At 36.8% G+C, this 22,569-nt stretch overlaps 1 protein-coding gene across 6 annotated transcripts in view; it reads left to right on the top strand.

The window, feature by feature from the left end:
* The window catches only part of STXBP5 (syntaxin binding protein 5), a 248,540-nt gene that overhangs the window by 5,441 nt on the left and 220,530 nt on the right, over positions 1 to 22,569 (top strand). For 5 of the 6 annotated variants that reach the window (XM_075203587.1, XM_075203588.1, XM_075203586.1 and 2 more), the window contains exon 2: positions 4,720 to 4,817. In XM_075203587.1, coding sequence (XP_075059688.1) covers positions 4,720 to 4,817 — 98 coding nt within the window. Of the gene's footprint in view, positions 1 to 4,719; positions 4,818 to 4,846; positions 4,912 to 22,569 lie in introns of those variants that run through there. The other variant, XM_075203592.1, reaches the window with a different exon arrangement.

Below are 22,569 nucleotides of genomic sequence, written 5' to 3'. Positions count from 1 at the left end.
GCATGTTGCCTATTCTGCCCTAGTTGAATGTTCGTATGATCTATTTACTCAAACAGGAACTGTGCCATATTTTGTTTAGAATGAAGCGTCATACAGTACTGTTACTCTGCAATAAAATATCTGAAAAGAATAGTGTTTTTTATATAAATGTTATATACCAGGGCACAACTAAATCCTATATCTTTATATGTACATAGTAAAGTAGCTAGTCTTTTGTGCAAAGTGTAGGTAGCCAGTGCTGTTTGACTTTGTATCGTTGGCAAAACAAATCTGGTATGACTTGTATAATTTAGAAAGTGAAATTACAAGTTTTTGTTGGTTTTGATTTTTTTTTTTAAATATTTGATTTACTGGGATTGGTATTTAACAGTCCCACACTGGTTTTAAAGTATAATTATAGTGAGTGACTTCTAGGTAATGGGAGAGTATAATTAATGAGTGTGAGATATAGTGGAGTGTTGGAGCTGGCTCAATTGGCTTTCTCATTTGCTGAATACAATGGGTCTAGAGTTGGGAGCAAATCCAGCTAAAGAGTGCAAATTTGCACCTGGACAAACAATGTTTCGCTGCAAGGTGTGAAAATGAAATGTTTTGATTTGTTTGTTACTGGGTAGCTTTATTTTCTTTCTATAGTTGTTGGGAAGCTTCTCCCTCCAAACTCTAAGGGCTAGATTTACTAAGCTGCGGGTTTGAAAAAGTGGGGATGTTGCCTGTAGCAACCAATCAGATTCTAGCTATCATTTTGTAGAAGGTACTAAGTAAATGAAAGCTAGAATCTGATTGGTTGCTATAGGCAACATCCCCACTTTTTCAAACCCGCAGCTTAGTAAATCTAGCACTAAATCTGTCTGCTAACTTCAGCGCAATATGGCTTTGCCGAGGTGAAAAACTATTCCTTCTGGCTGGATTTACTCCTAACATTTAAGTCGGCCAAATCTGTCTCCTGAGCAGCTCCCTCATTAACCTCTTTGAATGCGATTTAGGAGAAATCGTACAGTTGTGCATGTTTCCTATAATTAGATGCATTAAAAGAAGTAACACACCTTTCTGATTTACTGATTAAAGATAGCTGGTTGACATTTTAAATGTAGGAAGATGAAACTGCATATTGCAGAGAAGCGACGAACCATTGTTTCTGTCATGAACATGCAGTGTCCCAACTACTGTAAAAGGCTTTTGCATTCTTTGAAATTCATGATAAAAAAATACTATATGGTATCAAGGTATATTGGGTATAATATCGGAATATATAGCCATGCAGAATGACAGTGGTGTATAAATAGAAACCACAATATTAAATAAAATGTTAAGTATGTCATGCTCCTGTCTTCTCTATATTTCTGCCTGTATGCTATAACTGTAGTGAATGGGATAAAAAAAGTGTACCCTCATATCTGTGTTTTTACAAATCTGGACATAATTAACAATTATCCAGTCCCAAATAAGTCTTGGAAGTGGATACAGTTACATAGAGGGATCTGCATGCCTCTGTCAACATGGTGTCATGAACCGTAACATTTACTATCACCAGAAAGACTGACCAGAGATGGCTTGACTAGAATTGTAGCAAGGAGATAAAAATGTGTTACATTTCTGTTTTAGGGTTGCATCTGAGTAAAATGCTAGATTCCTGGAAGACTTTCCTCTGGTTTCCAAAGTGGTTTTCACCTCTGTCAAAACCGTGTATAGCCACTAGGAGCTTGTACCAGTCGTCAAGCTAAGTGTGCAGGGGTAATGTTTTAATTTTCTGCCACAGAACCTGAACCAATCACAATCATTTAATCCAGCTTGAGCTTTTTATACCACAGTCTTCTAGATGAAAATGTGTTGCAATCAGTCTGAGAACCCATTATAGACTGAAATTGGATTAGGCGATAGGATGTTTGCTGTTAATGCTAAAATTAACAGCAAATTTACAGGTTAGTGGCTTAAAAAGAAATAAGGTTTTGAAATGGCCAAGCTGAGACCTCAATTCCACTTCAATGCTGTCAAGACCTTTTGAGAACTGTCCATAAACAAATGCCCTAAAATATCAATGAACTGAAGCAGTGTAAAATTGAGTACACACTATTGCATTTTACTTCAAATACAACTTCTGTAACGATTTTACGAACTTCTGAAAGTCCCAATGGTCATGCACATTCATGCGTACACAATTTTACCTTGAGATTTGTGATCTTTATCTGCTGACAAGATCGTCCCACTGTAAACACTCTTTAGAGGTCTGCCTACGTTGCTGGTCGGGAGTGCATACACACATTTGCCCGACATCGTCCCATCATTGATCGTGGGAGCGTACGCCCTTGCAATATCTGAATAAATGGTAGTTTATCGGGTGATCGGCCCAATAATTGCATTAGTGTGTACCCAGCTTAAGGCTCAATACAATGTAAAACAAACTCCTTCAGAATGCAATTCCCTGAAGTAATTGCTAAAAGTAGCTGTACATTCATTGGGTGCATTTACTTTATACACCACACTTTGGCTTTTTTTTGTTTTGTTGTTGAAATAGTGACGAGTCTGTTATGTGTTTGTCATGTTTATGAAATGTTATGGCTGAGTACTTCCTGGATGTGAATTATGTCCTGATGTATGAAAGGGGGTATATTTTATTTTTCATGACTCTATTTTGTTTAAAAAATCATTTTATTTCAAGAGAACATGTCCAGTATGTAAATGTATAAATTGTGTACAAACATAACAGATTGACATTTTTCAATATGCAAACATTGGTAGCTTCTTCTGTCCTTATCAATTTTCTAAAAGAATACTATAAAGAAAAAAATAAGGTACTGAGAGGGGGGGGGGGGGAAATAATGAAGGAATTAAGAAATAGGGGGTAATAAGGCTAGGGATGGAGGGATAGGGTGGTGGTAGTTCTGAGATGTCTAAATTCTAGCGATCCAATTATAAATTAGAATCAGGATATTTGTAAACCTTTCTCATGTATAAGGTGTAACCTTTTTGTGTTAAGAATCTCTTCTATTCTCCAAGTTATAGGAACACCAGGGGTCATAGAGCTGGTGCGTTTTGTTGACTTGTGTCAATTTAGAAAGTGGGTAATCTCCATTTCTACTACAATATGGATTCTGTGCCTAACTTCATGTGTAGGAAGAGGCACGAGTTGCTTTTAGCAGCCTGGATAATATATATTGCTAATTTATTGGTGTTTTTACTGAGGCTATTAATGGGCATACCTAGAATAGCAGTCCACAGGCGTAACCAAATTCTCTTTTCTAATATGTCCTTGAATAATTGCTTAACTTCTTGCCAATGGGTGGAGATTTTGAAAGAGATCCACCAATTATGGTACGTTACCCCTTTGATTGCACCCTTGCTAGCGCACCAGAGAAGATGTGTAGATCTTGTGCAATCTAGTTGGTACAATTTAGTGTGGACTTTATATACACTTTTGTTAGTTGGAGATTGTCTTAGGACCTGTTTTATTTTCTGACTTGCATCATCTGTTTCTCAGTCAGATTAGTGTTGCATCAATGGGTCTAATTTATGGCTGCATAGTTTAAAGAATGGAGATATTCAAATCTTGGCTGTCAGATGTTGTAGTCTTCTGGCAATGACTAATGACCAGCACTGTGAACCATCTATAAAATCATGTGCTAGTCTGGGACATTTTCACATATTTCTGCCGTGAATGTGAATAGTCCCTTATAGGGGATGCATATCTAGGTAGAGCCGAGTGTTTGATACAATATGACCAGATTGCACAGGAAAACTTTGAGTCTGAGAAACCGGATTTGTACAACTTGGTCACTGTGTGCATAGACTTTCTGCTGTGCTGTAAATACTCTTGAAACGCTGCAGTTTTCATTTGGTGCACCAAATATTTATGAGCAGGAGGGAGGGGAGTGGCATGAGAGAATGGATTCTTTCCTCATCAGTCTGTAACAAAATTGTAGTTTGCTGCTACTGTTCAGGTTGTGCACATCTACCTTATTGGTATTGTAGCTTTATAGTATTTTAATGCTGTCACATCCCAGATTGTGTCTAACATCTCCTCTGCAGAATCCATTTATATGGAACTCATGGAGAGCCTGTAGTGCTGGTTCCTGTATTTTGTTACCTCTTTATATAGGTCACTTTGGATAATGGCACATATAATGTTAATATTCCTTGTTTCTTTAGCTGGTGCAGGAGTAGGTTTGAATAGACTATGGAGGGAATTCAATTCCCCCCCCAGAAGTACCGGCGCACTAAAACTATTACCGTTATTACGGTACTTTCAACCCAGCTTTCTGTTCGTAGGTCAGGGAACTGCGAGCAAAAAGCCAGCGTTAGAACTACCGTAATTCCGTGCACTATTACTGTAACGGTAATGCACAGGCCGCTTTAGTTTTAACAGTAACGCGGCCAATTTAATCCCCCCCCCATGTAGGGTTCATATTTTAACCGTTTCCACCCTAAGTAGTTAGTGGTGGGTGTGCTTTTTTTTTTTTTTTTTTGTTTTGTTTTTTTTGTCAAAAGGTGCTGAGTTATAGAGCACCCGTTCTAACACTCATTCCTGCTCTATATGAACAGTATTGATTTTTCTAGGGTACTTGAATACTGTCAGCTTTGATCAGATGTTGCGGCTACAGTAAGAGACATTGCATTAAATCTGTTAAGCACCAAGTACATGAACATATGTGATGTATAAGTAAAATGTAACACATGGCACTCATTATTATTTTTTTTTTCTACCCTCCTCTGCTCTGCGGTTAGACGGTCCGCCATGGATTCCCATTTGAGCCCTCCTCGATGGCATTTGATCCCGTACAGAAGATTCTCGCAATTGGCACAAACCATGGAGCTCTGAGGCTGTATCCTTTTTTCTTATTACCAATCTAAACCAGCATCCAGAGCAAATGACTGATGTCACTGAGAACTGATGGACGAGGAACTGATGGGAGACAGGTATTTCATGTGTGTAACAGGTGATGGGTAGCAAGCAGCACTGTATTCTTTACCTTTCTAGCAATTTGATATCGTGAAGGGGTTGTATACCTGTGCAGTGTTAAATGCCTCACACCATAGTCATAGCTTCTGGTCAGAAGTGCTTTGAATTGAGTGAGGTCACTACCAATGCGGTTGTTTAAGGTGATTACAATTCTTCCCCCCTCGCTCCTTACTAAAGTAGCAAGTCTGTAATTTTATAACAGAAATTATCTGTTGTGTATATCTACAGACCTTTTCATAACATGACTGTTTATAATTCATCTGTGACTGGTAAATCAAACATGAGTACAAAATATATACTGTCATATGTAATATGACCTAGGAACCTCTTAGATTTTTCCACCTCTGTAAATAATAATTTGTCTGCTTTCTGTCTGATGCATTTTGTCAGTCTAATAACTAAGCTGAATATTTGGATATAAAGATGCAGTGAACTGTTGGTGATATAATATAAATCTGAGCCATTTTGCACAAACTATATTGTATGTGGCCTACTCTGTGTATCCCACTTCTGGAACCATGCTGAGGATATACTCTCCAATGAGGATGACCTTGAATTGTGGGAGAACAGACTTCCACTTTGATACTTTTTTAAGCACCAATTGAACTGTAATTATGTCGGCACGTGCAGACTTAATGCATTGTGTGGCCCAAGCAAATCTGATTGGATAATTCCTAATTAGATTTGATCTGGCAGAGTGCAAAACAATGTTTGTATATAACTTCCACTTTTGTTTGTGAGATCAACAGTTGACATAAGGGCCATTGAAGCATATTCCTCATCCATTCCATAAGTTTCATTTTCATTGCAAAGAGAAAATCATTGCAGACCACTTAAATTGTACATTCTGTTTATCTCCAATATGTGGCCAACATCAGAAACTTAAGTGGCAACTACATAGGTCCTGCATAGAACTAACAGACAAATTTTGTACATGACATTAAGTTGGTGAGAGACCGTGCAAGTGACAAGATATTTTTCTTTGCACAGTTTGAGTGCACAAAGAACATTGTACAGGTTTGCTGTTTGAGACTGGTTTATTATATATATATATATATATATATATATATATATATATATATATATATATATATATCTAAAAATAATTATTCCATTGTCATACATTACTTTAAGCATGGCCACATTAGAGTTTATCTGCATACAAAGTAAATTTGCAACAGTTTGGTAAATTCAACATATTTGAAGGGGTTCCCTTTAGGTGATCTAAACAGATCTTTACCTTCGAAGCACCACCAAGGAGAGTTGGAAGTAATATATATTATTTGCACTGTGACGTTTTCCCATCAACTCTATGTATATAGGAAAATATTAAACTGGTGCAACTTAGAGGGAAAATAATTTCAGGTAAAATCACAGGAATTTACTATTTTATTCTCTTTTCCAGGCTTTTGATATTCATTTGTTACAAATGATGGCTATTATCACTACTTTAAGCTGGGTCTAGATCAAACATAGGACAGGATTTAAACTATTTTGGATCTTGAACTAGAAATGGATCTAACAAACTTGTCAAGGACATAAGATATTTTCTGTAGTGTGTGACAGCCACACTTCATAAATCTTTGGGCAAAAAAACAAGATTATGCAGAGGTTAAACTGCTTCCCTGCCAATGGTCTCTTGTTAATGCCCAAAGGACACCTTTTAAATGTTCTATATACACTATGGGTTCCATGTAGAGTCCCACAAAGTCTTGCATGACCCTACTTTGCCATACACTAGCTTACTGTAGACAAATGAAAATGAGTAAGCCTGTTATATTTGTACTTCATATTATGGAGTGTGTATGTAATATATATATATTTCTAAAAACATCGTGCTGTTCTGCACACAGGTTTGCATGCTGTGTCCATGTCATACTTATTACTAGGGGGTATATTTCCAAAACTGCAGGTTTGATAGAGTAGAGATGTTGCTATGGCAACCAGATTCTAGCTGTCATTTTGTAGAATGTACTAAATGATAGCTAGAATCTAATTGATTGCTATAGGCAACATCTCCACTGTTTCAAACCCATAGTTTTGTAAATATACCCCCCCCAGTGCTCTGTTGGCTACTGTAATGTAGCGATCATTAGTAGCTTGTTTTTTACACGCACTTTATTGCATACATGTTTTGATACCACGTCAGTATAAATGGATATCTCCCTATCTATATATCACTTTTCTAATGCATCTATAAATTTTGTCACTCTTGGGAATAGCAGATATTCTGAATGATAAAAATGTATTAATGGCTTAAACATAAGTGAGACAAGTTTTTGCTGCAAGAAGCTTAACATCTGTGTAGAAGTGAACTGTATACAGAGAACTGAGTATTTTACTTGCAAAAACAAACTTGGCTGCACATTTGATTGAAATGCAGTAGAAATTAAAGAGTATATAATTTCAGTACAGTTGCAATTAATGTGCCTGACATTCATGTTACACTTGGCAATTAATGTCAAATTGGTAGAACAATTCAATTTACTGGTTATTTATTTTAATACTAAGTGGTCTATGTCAGAGAAAATAAATTATTTTATGTTTGACTAAATAGCAAGAATGCAGATACAAATGGATTTTTATATAACATCAGTTTTACTGGCATAGCTTAGAGGAACCCAAGGTTTGAGGAGGAATCAAATGATCAGGTTAGCTGCATATATAAAACTTGTTACCATACTGAGAATATTTCTGGAAACTAGTGCAGTTTAGGTATTTTAAAACAGTTTCCTGCTGGAGTTTGTATATTCATTTGTCCAGATATTTTGAAATATTCTGTTTCTAAATTTTTAGTGATCAATCCTATTTTAGTAACAAATGAATGTGATTGCTGAAAGTAGCTTGGTGTATATAGACATTGATTTGCAAACATATTTAATTTACCTTATTAAATTCTAATTAAATCTGTCTTTTGTATTTTCCATTCTCTTGTTTAGTTGTGCAGGCTAATAAAATTAGGTTCTTTGCATCTGAATGGGCTTGTTCCTCGTTTGTGTCCATGGTTTTGGGTAAAGGATTTCAGTGATAGTCACAAACAGTCTTTTACTTATAAAACCTTGCTACAAACCCACCACATTATGGTAGTAATGGATATTTTCTTCTGGCTCTATTTAGAGGTTAATACTGTGTGTTTGTGTATAGGCACACTATTCTGGATTTATCAAAATACTATAAACCTTTTAGTTTGTCTGTAATTCTTGGCTGGTGCCTTTTTAAGCAGGTTGGGCAGATCCAGTTTCTGCTGTAGCAGCAATATCCAAAGTATATTGTGTTTGGTAAGGGGGGTTGATGTGTGCTGTGATCTAGCCTTCTAAACAAGGTACATTCTAAAGCTTTTTCACCCTATTCCTTTTAGTATACTCAATCAGATTGCATCCACTACTTCAAGCAATTGGCATTTACTGGGACAAATATCCACAGGCGCCACTCATTTTGAAAATAGTATCTTTTGTTCTTGTTAAATTACATTTTTAAACTGAAAGTATTTGTACTGTAGCAGATTTAACAATTTAATTTACTGGTTATTGAAACGATTGTTACTAGCTGTGCTGCTTTCTTCCTGTAACTGATGTGATCCATAGGATTACACAGATCTTTGTGCAGCCTCAATACATTGATTGCAAAGTGTTTGCATTGTAAACTCTCATAAGCAAAGAAGTGGTCATCCAATGGCTAGCAGTGCATCATGGGAGACTGTTTATTAACAGCTGTTCAGTAACTATACATTTTGCCAAAACTGTTTGTGCCATATTGTACAATGAACATAGTCTTTAGTTCTGCATTGGTTAATCAAATTTGAGTAAGCTTTGTTTACTTTGGTTTCAGACTTCGAGCAATGTTTAATAAAATGTAGATGCATACTAGGGAATCGGGAGCAAAAAAAGTGTACGTTGTGTTTCTGTTTCGAATGTTTAATGGTGGAATCCACTATTCGAAGTTTAATTATGCCCATTTTAGAGCCAAACGTTATAAAATTCAGTAATCCCACCTACACACGTGGCTGTATTTAAACTTCCTTATATAAGCTAGTTTCAATCTTTTTAAAATATTTCTTTTGCTTTAAATAGGATTAGTAATATGGTTTTTTTTTTACTTGGGACTTGGAATGGACAGCCCAACCCAATCAAACTCTCATTCACCTCCGCCCCCTATACCAAACTGAATCTGAAATTGGAAAATGTTTAGCTAAAGCTAGTGAAATACAGCTTTGGATATTGGCTCTTTAAGAGTATGTGTTTAAGCTAATTGCAGTTTAAAACATGCAGATGTGGGGAAGCCTGGAGAATGGAATATCATGTAGAACTGGAATGATCACTCTAGTTCTGTTTATAAAGTGTTACGAGGGAGCTCACAGTGAATGCTGAGTCTAAAATTAAAGGATGAGTAAGTGTAAAATGCAGGTTTCTGTCTTTAGAAGTTACTAATAGCATCCACAAGTATACTATGTTTGCAAACACTTTCAGAAACATGCAAGAACTGAAGACTTTTAAGAAAAGACTTATAGGTAAATTATTTTCTTCTTTGAACACCAGACTTCCAGTCACAGCTGGACATAGTAACCACATGCATGTACAGATTGAATGAAAAAGAAGATTGCAATTGAGAACCAAATTAGTTTGCATTTCTACACTTTTCTTAGTACCTCTTTAGCATGTTTGGTAACATGTATCTTTGTTTTCGTAACTTCTATGGCACGGAGGTGCCATGAATTTAGGGAGAAACAGGCTGTACATTCTGTTTCAAGGGAAAGAACTCCCCTGTACACGGTCTCTCTATATCTGATCTAATTAATCCCATCTGGCAAAATTTACACTTTTTCTCACTTCAGTGAAATCGACTATTAAAGTAATTTCATAGTTTTCCAATAATTATTGTCTATGCGATTTGTGTGGTTCCAAAGCACAAGCAATTTATTAAGCAAAAGTATAACGGTTCAATAAATAAGTACAGCCGATACATACGCTGTGCTCTGCTGGGTCCAGCTAGACAGTCCTTCAGTCCTGAAGACTGGTCAGAGTGACTGCCTGCTGGTCCCAGGGCCTATGTTTATATACACTGAGTGATACAGTGAGAACAATACAGATGATTTGGCATGTTTCCATAGGTTCAGGCGTTGGGAAGGTCCAGTGTGAAGTAGTCCATAGGTTAGTTCAAATTACACCCTCCAAGGGTGGGGGTCAGATTGCCAGAGGATGAATACTAATTTTCCTAGTTCAAACTGGTCTATTAGCATTACACAGACAATATTACTCTAATCGCTTATTCCCTATCGTCCATAACTAGCATACGCAATGGGCGATCCTTTTGGCGAATGAACCAGATGTCTGCGGATAAATAGGGGATTAAAATGAAGCCAAACATGACATGCTTCCTGTGACCTGAACTTTAGATATCGCTAAAGTGCATATAATATTTTTATATAAACTAAATAACCTCTGCTCATAAACAACTATGGATTGGAACAATTATAAATATGAACTATATACAAGTGTAAGTGTATGTGTGCGTTATTTATCGTGCAATTGCGCAATTACATGTGGCGTACTGATCGTAATCGCGCGGTAAAACAATATTAATCAATATACCTTCTTTCATCCAATTATTCATTGACACCACATTAAGCAAGGAATACCCATGATCTTTCCAAACCCTCCCTTGCAGATGCCATTGTTTTGTATGTACATCGGTTATGAATAACTGCAATATCACTTGAGGCTGTATACCCGCTATCAGTCTGACTTTTTCACATAGACAGCAATTTATTAAAGATTATTTGCAGATTTTTCAATACTTTGAGCTTCTGATATTGTGCTCCAGAGAGCTGTATGATTATGATGAAATATGTGACAATATTTGTAGGGAGCCATAAACTGTCAATTCTGACATTGTCATTGAAATTATAAAGTGCTTATTGGGTTTTCTTTGTGAACTTATGACTGTTTCATGTGACATATGGTATTTGAGTACAATTGTCTGTATCACAATGAGTGTCTATGACAAGCTTGACTTTTTTTTGTTTGTTTTTGAACTAGGGATGAGTGTTGCACTCTAATGAAGCTCCTCTAGAGTCAGTGGCAAGTCAAAGGGTGCCTTTAAAAACTTGGCAATGGATTACCATGTCTTCACTACCATGCTTGCTTTCACCTAGATGTTGACCATAACAGCTAAACCTTTAGGGATGGCACTATTTGGTGGTTTAAAGGAAAACTGCTCCTTGTGCATATGACCTAAAAAGTAAAGCCGTTTGGGATTTTTTTTAAAACATTTGGTAAATGGCAACCTATGGTTAATATATTAAAGGTGTGGGAATTGAAGGAACATCCGTGTGTCATTGTTTATCCATTATAGAGCATGGTGTAACTGCTTAGGCCTAGTATCGGCCTAATTTTATATAACTTCTTGTCTGTGTTCACTGAATATAAAGTTGTGGCTCCAGGCAGTAATAAAGTTGTGGCAGGCTCTGAGGTATCGGGAAGCTGCTGGTTCTGTACAGTGACATGCCCCAAGTCCTTTAAAGGAAGTCTTGACATATGGGATTCTGTTGTTGTAAGAGGTACTGATGTGGGGGTGGTTCAGGTCCCTGCCAGGAGATTCTGCACGGGTAGAACCACATGGTAAAAACTTGAATCGAAGTGGCGAGGAAGATATTGTCAGTACTAATGATTTATCTACCATTGAAGTTAAAACCGGAGAGAGCTTTTTGTTTAAGAGAGGATTTTGAGTGGCTCTCGGAGCCAAAGCAAAGAAGGGAAAAAAAAATAATTGCATTATTAAATGCAACAGAACTTTGTGCTAAATGTTAGTGAAACGAACTATAATGTGCTATAAAAAAATTGACAGATCCAATGAGGGGAGAATAAAAAGCTTATAAAACTAGTCTGGCACTAAACCTACTACAATAAAATGTATTGGTGACTTGACAGTAAAAAATTGCACTTATAGTAAAAGTGACCATCTTTAGATACATTGATGAAAGGAAGATAACAAACCCCCTTCAGATTTAGCCTATTTCTCCCTTTGTTTGAGGAGACACAGAAATTGCAGGTGCTTAAACAATTTTTGCTCTGTAGTACTGCTGAAAATGTATTCACCCCCTCTAGAGGGACAGTTATACCCTACTGTACTGAAGACCCAAAAGCATTTACTACAAATGAGTTGTTGCCTACTTTTTAATTTTTAGAATTCAAGTGTCAATTGGTCCAGATAGTGTACATACAAGAGTATTAAGAGAACAAAGAGTAGTGCTTGTAGCTTCATCAATCAAACTTGTTAACCAATTGTGCTGACAAGTATAATTCCAGGTGACTTGAGAATGACAAATGTAGTTCCATTACACACACAAAGCAGTATGGGTGACTATAACTTTAGACCTGTGCGTAGCATCCCAATAGTCTTAATTGAATCAATTAAAAAGTCAAACACATGACAAACCAATGCAGCATGGACTTATGCCAAAGAAATCTAGTGGATGGTTTTTGACTTGGTAATTAAGGGATAGATCAATCTGAATTAAATCCAAGGATTTTAAGTTTCTGACTGACATTTGATATCTAACAATAAGTTATCTATATTCAAAGATATGTAATGGGAAAAAGGTTTGTCTAAAGGACAGAATTTTTTTTGACTGGTATATGGTCAGAGTAAGGACTGTTACCCAGTACAATACATTGGATCAGTTCTTGGTCCTCTTTTGTTTAATATCTTGAAGGTGACTTTACTTGTGGTCTACAAGGGAAGATATACATTTTTGTAATTTGAAGGGAATTGAAGAATGAACAAACACATCAAAATAATGCATTTAGGGAATATAAACCCCAAATAGAATAGTGGAATGAATGGTGATGTAAACTCAACAACCAAGAAAAGGGACCTAGGATTTATAGTTTCAGGTGATATTAAAGCAGGCAAGCATAGCAATAGGAATAGCCAATAGAACACTTAGTTGTACAGGAAGAGAGGTTGTGTTTCCACTTTGTAGCTCACTGTGAGAACCTCACCTAGTGTACTGTACTGTTATGGAGGCCCTCTATTAAAAAAAAAAAAAAAAAAAAAAAAGGCATAGACTTATAATGGAACAAAACTCTGTGGCTACTAAAAACTGGTAACGGATATTTGTGTATTTATCACATCGGCCACAGGCTATATTTTTATTGTTCAGGCAGGCAATATTTGTTTTTTGTTTTTTTACAATGAGAGGATTTCTAGAAGGGGACACATTTTAACATGTAGGAACCTTAAAAGGTAATTTAAGGAAGGTGTGTGTTTTGTTTTTTTTTGTTAAAAAAATAAATATTGACTCATTAAAGCCTTCTAGCAGTTGTGGTGGGAACTCACAATAAAACAATTCAAGAAGATAACACAACAGTTAATACTTGGGTGTAAAATAGTAGGGAGGAGAAAAATATCACACGACATAAAACATATTTTGGGCCTCATCCACTCTTGCATTTCCATTCACAAATTTCTTCCCATTGCTTTATGCAGATATGAGCAATGTTAGTGTGTGTGTGGTGGTTTTTTTTTTTTGTTCCAACCCTTCTCGCCCCCCCCTTCTCGCCCCCCCCCCCCAACACACACACACATTTGTGTAGGAACAGAATAATTTCAGTACTCTATCCATACCGCCCAACTGTCCGCTTTTTGGTGGGACATACCGACCTGTGGGCTGTGAAAGGGTTGGGGATTAACCAAAAGTGGCGTCTTTTAGCATTTGTGAGCGAAGTTTCGACGCAGCGGCGCGAATGCTTATTTTGTGTAAGTGTTGGGAGGTATGCTTAGTCACTTGTCAGCATAGAGCACATGGTTTTTATTAAAATATGTATGTGAATGATATAAGCAGATCAGTGGCATAAGTGTCAACTTCTAAATAAGTCAACTACTGCTTACATAGCATTTATGATGACTTGGTCCGAACTATAAAAATAAAATACAATACAGTTAATGTTGCTGAATTCAATCTATTTTTCTTTCTTTTATAAAAACCATGCTTGAGTTTGCATACATGTTACCATATTACCAGAATGTGCATTTAGCCTCTTGGAACTATGAATAAACAAAGTCGCTCAGTCCATAGAACAAGAACAGTTAAGGTAAGGGTTCATGGCACTAATATTCTATATTGTATGTTCATATGCATCTCTATAGAGCTCTTAGGTTACAAGTCTAGAAATCACATTAGAGGGTTTTTAAAGCTTATCCCTTGCCAATATATGTAAATAAACATTTCCATTAGAGCAGCTGTCCTTTTTCAGTAAACCATTACACTGATGAACTCTGATGAAAAGATTCTGTAGGTGAAACTGTCTTGGCGCTTGCAGGTGTCCTGCTCAGAATATCCCAGTTTGCATAGCTTTGACTTAAAGGGTTGTTGCTTCCTGGGCCGCCATCAGAAATTGTCAGACCAACACAATTAAACTTCCTTTTAGTTTAACGCTGCCTACTATGTCCTCCCTAACTCTGCCCAAACAGGTTGGTAATTTAGCAAGGTAAACACAAACTTACAGTGTTAATATGCATCAAATTTAACAAGCCATAGTGCAAATATAATTTACTAAAATATTAGAGAAGCATGCTAGTGTAATACAAAATCAAAACTCGCTGTGCAAAAATGTAGATTAGATAAGTTTGACTATAAATTGCAGCATAACAAACTTGGCTAATAGTTGAACAGAACACTATCTATGCAAACAAGCTTCAACTATATTTAGTTTGCTTGCAGTCTTCTGCAAGGGGCTCCAGGCTCCAACACACAGGTGCCTCTGTGTGGCAGTCAGGCCTTTTCTCTATTTCTCCTCAGAGATGCTGGCAGTGGACATGGACACTAGAAAGCCAGTGTGGTCAGTAGTGGCCTACTGAACCCAGGGAGGTGATGGGTCAGTGTGTACTATTGCTGTCGCTGAGTCCCCAGATGGATCTAGCTGGCCCTTGCCTTTACCAGATAGGCTCAAGCATCAGCAAGGGATGTCTTTGTACTTGCTGTGCTGAGATAACAAGCAGATAAATTCATCAGGGATCAATGCCCTTCCTCTGCCTCTGAAGGGACCATCTTGACCCTTGACAACAAAAAAGACAGTTACTCCTTGTGCACTACAAATGCACAAATAGTCAACAATGTGTGCATGACAAGTCACTAGCTTCCTGCCTCAAACCCGTTCGTACGCTGCACATCACAATGGTTCCACCCCGTACTGATAACTGGTGCTGTGATGGATGCATCCCTGTGCCATACAATGGCTCTGAACATGTGGCAGTCCCATATCGCACCCACCTCTCCTCCTCGACTTGCGAGGCCCAGTGGATGGGTGCCTGTTGCTCTTTGCACCATAAAAAATCTGTTCAAGTGGGCAGGCCACTGTGGGCCCCCTAGTCAATCCTGGTCCCTTATAGCTATACTCTCATAACCCCCACCATGATGGAGGCTGTGACTATGCAAATTGTTTTATTTGAAGTGACCGGTTTTTATCCTAATCAGACCTGGCCATTTGGTAAATTTCACACCTCTATGAAATGTCTGTCTTTAAATATTCTTTATGTCTATTCTCCTTTCCTTTAGATGGAAAGGAGCATGACGGACCAGGAAGCTTCACATACTGTATTTGTGTGGTAATGACTGGAAGAAAGTTGTGCGTTAATGCAGCATTCACAATATTTCCACTTGGCATCATAACGACTATCTTTTCTGGAGGACAGTTAGTGAAATTTAGGTTGAACTTAATTTATGCTGCATGTGTAAGGAGAAGATGCTTGGTTGATTAGGAATTCAGTGACAGCTGTGGGTTTGTTTTATCAGTAGGAAACTTGGTGATATGATCCATTTCTGTAACAGGAGGAAATGGAAAATGTTTAGTTTTGCAGCAACAATCTGTGCAAAATGTGCAGTTTCAAGCTGCCTTTGGCATCAATCTGTTACTGAATGTATATGATTTTGGGTTTTTTTTTTTTTTTTTTCTATCACTTGCTTTATTGTTGCTGTAATTGTAGCACAATTTTTTTTCTTTTCAACAAAATTAGTTCAGTACATTTACGGATAATGGGGATTACAAATGTGGTTGTATGAGCTGCAAATTTCAAATGCAACATATAAATAATATGCATGTTGGCTGAGGTGTTCATTTGAATGTAGCATGGTTACCTGCTGAGTCATTTTGCAGTTAGACCAGAAAAATTGGAGCTAGTTCTAATAAGCCTATGGTTACAAAACTGTAAGGCTTTAAAATTTATTTTTTAAAAAAATCTATTCAATAGAGTAATATAATTTTTTTTTTTTCTCATCACAATATAGAAAAATATGGGGACTGGAGGTGGAAAACTCACTGGAATATTTCACACCGTTATCCTATATTTCCACAATAGCAGCATTAGGTTAATCATAATGATTACATGCACAGCATTACAGTGACTTAAAATGCTCTCCTCCCCCGGGGTGCTTAGATGGCAAAATGTGCTGTTCAGCTGAAAGAAATGAAGCAGTAGAACATGATTTTACACCCCCACCTTCCCTTTATTCACAATCCTTAAATAATGATGTTATTAATGTAGCATTTTTCTCTTACAGTATGTAACACTTTTTTTTTTTTTTTTTTTTTTTTTTTTTTTATTACAAATGGAGATATGTACAGTTTTCTTAATGGCGTATGTTAGAAGTGTGTTTTCGTTTTTTTACCCCCTCCCCCCTCTTTTCGCAAAATAGACAATCAATGTAGTGGCGCAGCAGTAGTACGTAGATGCCGATTAGTGCTTGAATAAAAGAACAATAATTTTAGGCGATAACCTTAAGTTAAGGTTTGGAAACTACGGGTTTGCTGTATAAATACTCCAATTATGGCTTGAATATTCACATACACTTAAATGGATTTGGTGTTGCAATGGGAGTTATTGAGACTAAATGAAGTAGGGGGGTGTCACTACTAGATTTAAACAAAGGATGTTTAAGTACAGAGAACACCAGCGCAAAACAAATGCCAAGGAATAAATAAACAAAAAACAATTGTCCTATGTAAAAACAAAAAAAGTTTATTCAACGAAGGTTATGTGACCCTGAACATAAATAACACAATTATAAACGGAATAATATAAATATATCCCATATATATAATGTAACAGTGCCAACCAATGCAATGTAACTAGAATGTTGTATATAGTGACAAGCCAGTAGAATAAACTATATGAACTGAATAATGGTCTATAAATATCAACTGGCTACCAATATTTCCCATTGGAATAAGTGCCAGATGGTACTAAAGGATCCAAATCCTAAAATCACACAAATGGTCTATAAGTACTTAAGGGAATTGTATCCCAATATTGTAAATGTCTCTCTGCCAATTTGTGTTATATTACGCTTTTGGCCTAAAGGAACCGCGATGGGTGAAGGTGGTAGAATTGCTCACTAACTCCCTGCTGGGTAGAATGTTCTGCTCCTCCAGTATGCGGCAGTCACGTGACTTGCTGGGTGCGCACCCTATAGTTGACTGTGCAGATACATATCCATAGACTCGGTAGTTCCTATAAAGCAGGTTCTTTCCAATGCGAGTATAGAAATAATGCGTGTCCAAGGTCGGGTCTCTCGGATCCACAATGTTATTGAATGGAACTCACTATGTTTGTATTTACAATTATTTTTTTTATTTTTTGTAGTGTGTGGATTTTTCTTTTTCTTCAGGCTATTGACTTATGATTTGCAACTACCATGGCAATCGCAGCCACTTGGCATATAATGTAACAAGAAGAGAGGCTTTGGAACGCCCCTCTGAGCTCTATCTGCTCTGTGACCTCCTCTCTCTGCCATAACTGAACCTGACCTACTAAGAGCTGTGAGCCTGTGTCTATGTAGCAGATGCCAGCCAATTTTGTTTGTAGGGGGATAGCTATGGAAAATGACTGATGCTAAAAAGGTACTTTGTATTTAAAGGAAAAAATAGATCTTTGTGGGATTGTTGCTTTAATGGAACGTATATTATATAGCTTGTTACATAACCTTTGAAAAGAATTTCTCATGAAAAGCAGTGACCTATTTTATGTTTCCACTAGTAAGTGGAAGACAGTGAGGTAGCCAGAGAGCCCAAGTAATTGGTTAGCATGTAGAGACCAGGCAAAAAAGTTGACATTGTACATGAGCATGTGGTAGACTCTCCCTCCAGTATTGTTTTCCTCCTGGAAGGTTTGTTGATTGTATGATCATCCTTTATGTAGTACCAACATATTCACCTGCACTCTACTATCATTAAGAGAAACTAAACATCCAATATTAACAATACAGGAGGATTCTCTAATAAAGTGGAAGTTGCCCTACATATTAGCGCTTATAAACTAAATATTATTGAGAGAGGGGTCTCTGCTGCAAACAATTTTCTAGGCATGTTCTATAATCAATTTTGATTGGATGATTCATAGTTGTGCTAAATTGTGTCCAAACACACAATATCACAGGAGCTAATTTGCCTTTTGTAAGAGGAAATAATTATTTTTGGTCTTGGTGAAGGTCCCACTGCAGACTGCTATGAAATTAAAAGGAAGGAGGAAAAAAAAAGATATCTAACCGCATAGAAACCGGCTGTAATCTAATTAGGGATAAACATAGAACAACATGATGCAAAATCGCACACATACCCATTTGGCCTTAGTGTATTTGTAGAACTAGTTTTTGCTGCTAAACTTTTTTTTTTTTTTTTTTTTTTTGCCAACCTCTTGTAACTTGTATTCTTGCAGGTTGTGAGAGGGCTCATTAGTGTATGAATACAGACAACAGCCCCAAACAATAAACCCACTTTAACTTAATCACCTAATGATTGGTTTGTCCTAGTGGTAAGTATTTGCCAAAGCCTCCTGTTTTGCCTTCTTGCTGCCAGTAAATGTCAGGCTGAAAAAACATAAAAACAAAACGTTTTTGTTCACTTGTCCTGGTGGCTTAAGGTGTTGTGTGTGGTTTTTTTTCTCTTAGATCCTAGCTACCGTACATTGTTGCTTATGGTTCTTCAGGGATTTTTGACCCTTAATCACTCCTGATTTTTGCCTGTTATCTTGGACTATTCTCCTGGACTGTCTCAATATCCGTAGATTGTAAGCTTGCAGACAGGGCATTATTACGTCTGTCTGTAGTAGCCAGTATCTACTATTAAACTATTTTACTAACAATTGACCTTTAAAAAAAAAAAAAGTGATTCATGTGTATATACTATATACATTTTACGAAATTTACCTTCAGATCTGTGCTCTTCATCTGTCATAACCATCTACTGAAAAGATCATGATTCTGATTTTCTATGGAGATCTTGATTCTGAGTGCATGCACACTACAGAATTGGAACAACATCATTGAACAAAATTTTTAGGGGGAATTCAATACCCCCCTCCCCCGCAAAGTACTGCTGCGTTAAAGTTATTATGGTAAGTTTAACCCAGCTCTCTGAGCTGCGAGCAAAAAGCCAGCATTAAAACTACTGTAATAACGGTATTTATGCGCACTTAGTGCACAGGCAGCGTTAGTTTTTCAAGTAACACGGCCAGTTGATTGTCCCCCCCTCTTAGTGTCTTTTAAAAAATCAAATTAAACTATATGAGAAGGTTTGGAATGATAAATTATATTGTTGCAATGTGCACACTAATGCAATATGTGGCCAAACAGTCGTTTATTGGGTGATTGGCCCGATATATTTGTAGTTATCATATTTTACTTGTTGAACTAGAGTATCTCAACTGCTAACCTACTGTAACTTGCATGTTTCTACTTTATTATAACTTTTTTTTTCTTTTAATATAAATCATTCCATTGGGAATGGAAAAGCAGATGGATGGAAAGCAAAATTCATATGGCAAGAGTTTGTGTGAAATCTAGGCTATATTGTTCAGTTTAGTGCTTCCTGTATAGCTACTAATTAACCATTTCCAGAGAAGAAAAGACCCTGCCATAATTTATGGCATACATGCCTACTCCCTCACAATGTGCAGGAGACTCATGAATTTTGAGGAGTTCTTTCATACCCCCATGAGTGTGCCACCCTCTTGATTTGACTCTCCTTCTTATAAAGGAGGAGTCTTGTTGTGATTTGCGTTATCAGGCTTTGTTGGACCTAATTTGCAAGTGTGATTTATGGTGCATTTGAATCATTCAGTCTATGCTTGCATTCAGGTTTGTTTTAATAAAGGGGTCAAATCGGCATTTGCTGTGGGCACAACCTGACATAAGACTCTGGTCATAATGATTAGCATCTAGTGAAGAGTGGATATTGTCTAATCCTAGTTCTTTGCAAATATAATGGGTGAGCATCACAAGTGATAACACAGCAGTTTACCTAAAGTGTAAAAAAAAACTTCTGACTTGCTCATTCAGGTGATGAGTGCTTCATGCGAAGAGGGAATGGTACAACCCCCATCATGCATAATTATTTTTTTCTAAAGTTTATTTACGATTAATAACCTTTTTGTATCTTCATACTGTTAAATAGTCCACTATTATATTTCCTTGTTGCTATGTCTCCAGCTTGATCTTCCTCTTCAACCCTCTGCTTCGTTTGGCCAGCGGCAACTAGATTTGCATTTTTAATTTGTCTTAAAGGTGGAAGCTTTTTACAAGCTTGCTGCTGTCAATCTGCCAATATGCAACATTTCCCCGGGGTACTGTGCCTAGTCTTCATTAGCCAGAGCCAGGACATTACTTTGCGTTGTACCACCAGGACTCGCTGACAGTGAATTCTGATGTGTAATGGTTTCTGAAGATCTGCTTTAACGTGCATGTAATTCCATATCAAAGCCGACTAGTCTGTGTGGCTTATTGTAGCTCTGCATAGAGTTTAATTTTTAGGTCAGTCGGTGATGTGACATGGCCTTTTTTTATATTAATCTACTGTACAATACTTGATTCACTCTTGACACTTTATGTGGCTTAACTATACAGCTACGATTTACTGCACCAATGCATAAAATATGTTTCATGTGCAATAAAATTCTTAACAGATGTATAATCTTGCGAAGCAGGGACTGGCACTTGTGGTCTTGTGAAAATTCAAAAAGGTTTATAATATTTTGCTTCTCCTTTTGGAACCTTTCTCAAGACAGAAATTAGTTCAAAGAAGAACTGAAATGTTTGTTCTTACGCTTAACCTCCAACATTTTTTTCCCATGCCAGTCTCTGCTTTGTAATTATATTGGTAACAATCTGACACTGCACTAGGACACATTTCGAACATGTAGACTGGAGTGTACATCTGCTTTTTTCTTTGATTCATAAATATCTGAAATCATGGGGGGGGTTGTGAGATATTTCTTTTTCCCATTTATAAAATAAAGCTTAAAAATAATCAATTTCTAAATTCCGTGCATCTATAAAGTAAGAATCTGAATAATCTAGATAATTCATAGTATGTCCATAAAAAAATGCTGGTGTTCACAATATATGTATTACTGATCATGCTATATGCAATGGAAGTTTCTAAAATATGGATGGCAAACTACATGGGCAACTATAGCACATGGTGTTGTGGCTTATAGATAGAACATGGCTACTAAAAATTCTCATTCATCAACCTTTTAAATTGCTTTTTATCTGATGTATCTATTTCTTCAGAAATTCCTACATTGATTCCCAAAAGCATTTTGACTTAAACTTGACTAAATGTATGATAACTATTTATTATACAAGGATAGTCGATGTTATCATACCATTATCCAGAATGCATGGGTTTTGGGTCTTTCTCAATGTGGGTTTTTTTTTTTTTTTGTTTTTTTTTTTATTCCCTCCTGTCATTTGGAGCACCATACTAAAATATTCAGTTATTTTTAAAATTACTGTCTTTCCTTACAATGCCCCTTATGGAATGGTTTAGCAGTGCTCCTCAGTGTGTGTGTGTGTGTGTGTGTGTGTGTCATAGTTACCAAGCATAAATTTATTTCTTTTTTTTGGAACTTTGGAAAAGGTCCAACAGCTATTCATACTTTTAGAGCTCTGGTGCTTGCAGCTGTGTATAGTGAGATATATCTGAAAGTCTTCATAGTATATCTATTTTCCATCAAACTTTAAATATTCATCCTCAGCCATTTATTATACAGTTTAGAAGAGCTCTTTATAATTGTATTGATATGCAGCAGTGACATACTGAATGAATACAGGATTAATAACCGGGAAGATCTGAGTTGAAGTGTGCATAGACACGTGGTAAAGCCGGCCTTAAATAATATAGTAATGGCAGGTGCAGAATCTGTTTTGTATTTGTAACATCTCATAAGGAAATCACCAACCTGTAAATTTCCTGTACACTGACAAACTCTTTCAAAAAATGTATTTTACTTTTTTCTTAAGGTATGTTGATCGCTATCATTTCTGCCAATTGTAATCATTTTACGACCAGTAAGGTCTGTGTGGTCCAACTTTTAATCTATACCGGTATGTGTTTTTAATGCATTGAGTAGAACCTTATTCAATAAATGGAAACTTGATCAATGTACCAAGAGTGCGTCAAAAGCACTTCATGCATTTTTGATGCCCATTGATTTGAATGGAGTACACCACGTGCCCTCTTACAGCCCTCTTTCGATCAGTTCTTCAGCTGCTATAAGGTCCCTTAGCACATAACCATGTTTATAACACTTGGGGCCCTCACTACTAAGATAATACACTT

Source organism: Mixophyes fleayi, chromosome 3, assembly GCF_038048845.1.
Source record: "Mixophyes fleayi isolate aMixFle1 chromosome 3, aMixFle1.hap1, whole genome shotgun sequence".
Taxonomy (NCBI): domain Eukaryota; kingdom Metazoa; phylum Chordata; class Amphibia; order Anura; family Limnodynastidae; genus Mixophyes; species Mixophyes fleayi.
This window is presented reverse-complemented; position numbering and strand designations above follow the sequence as displayed.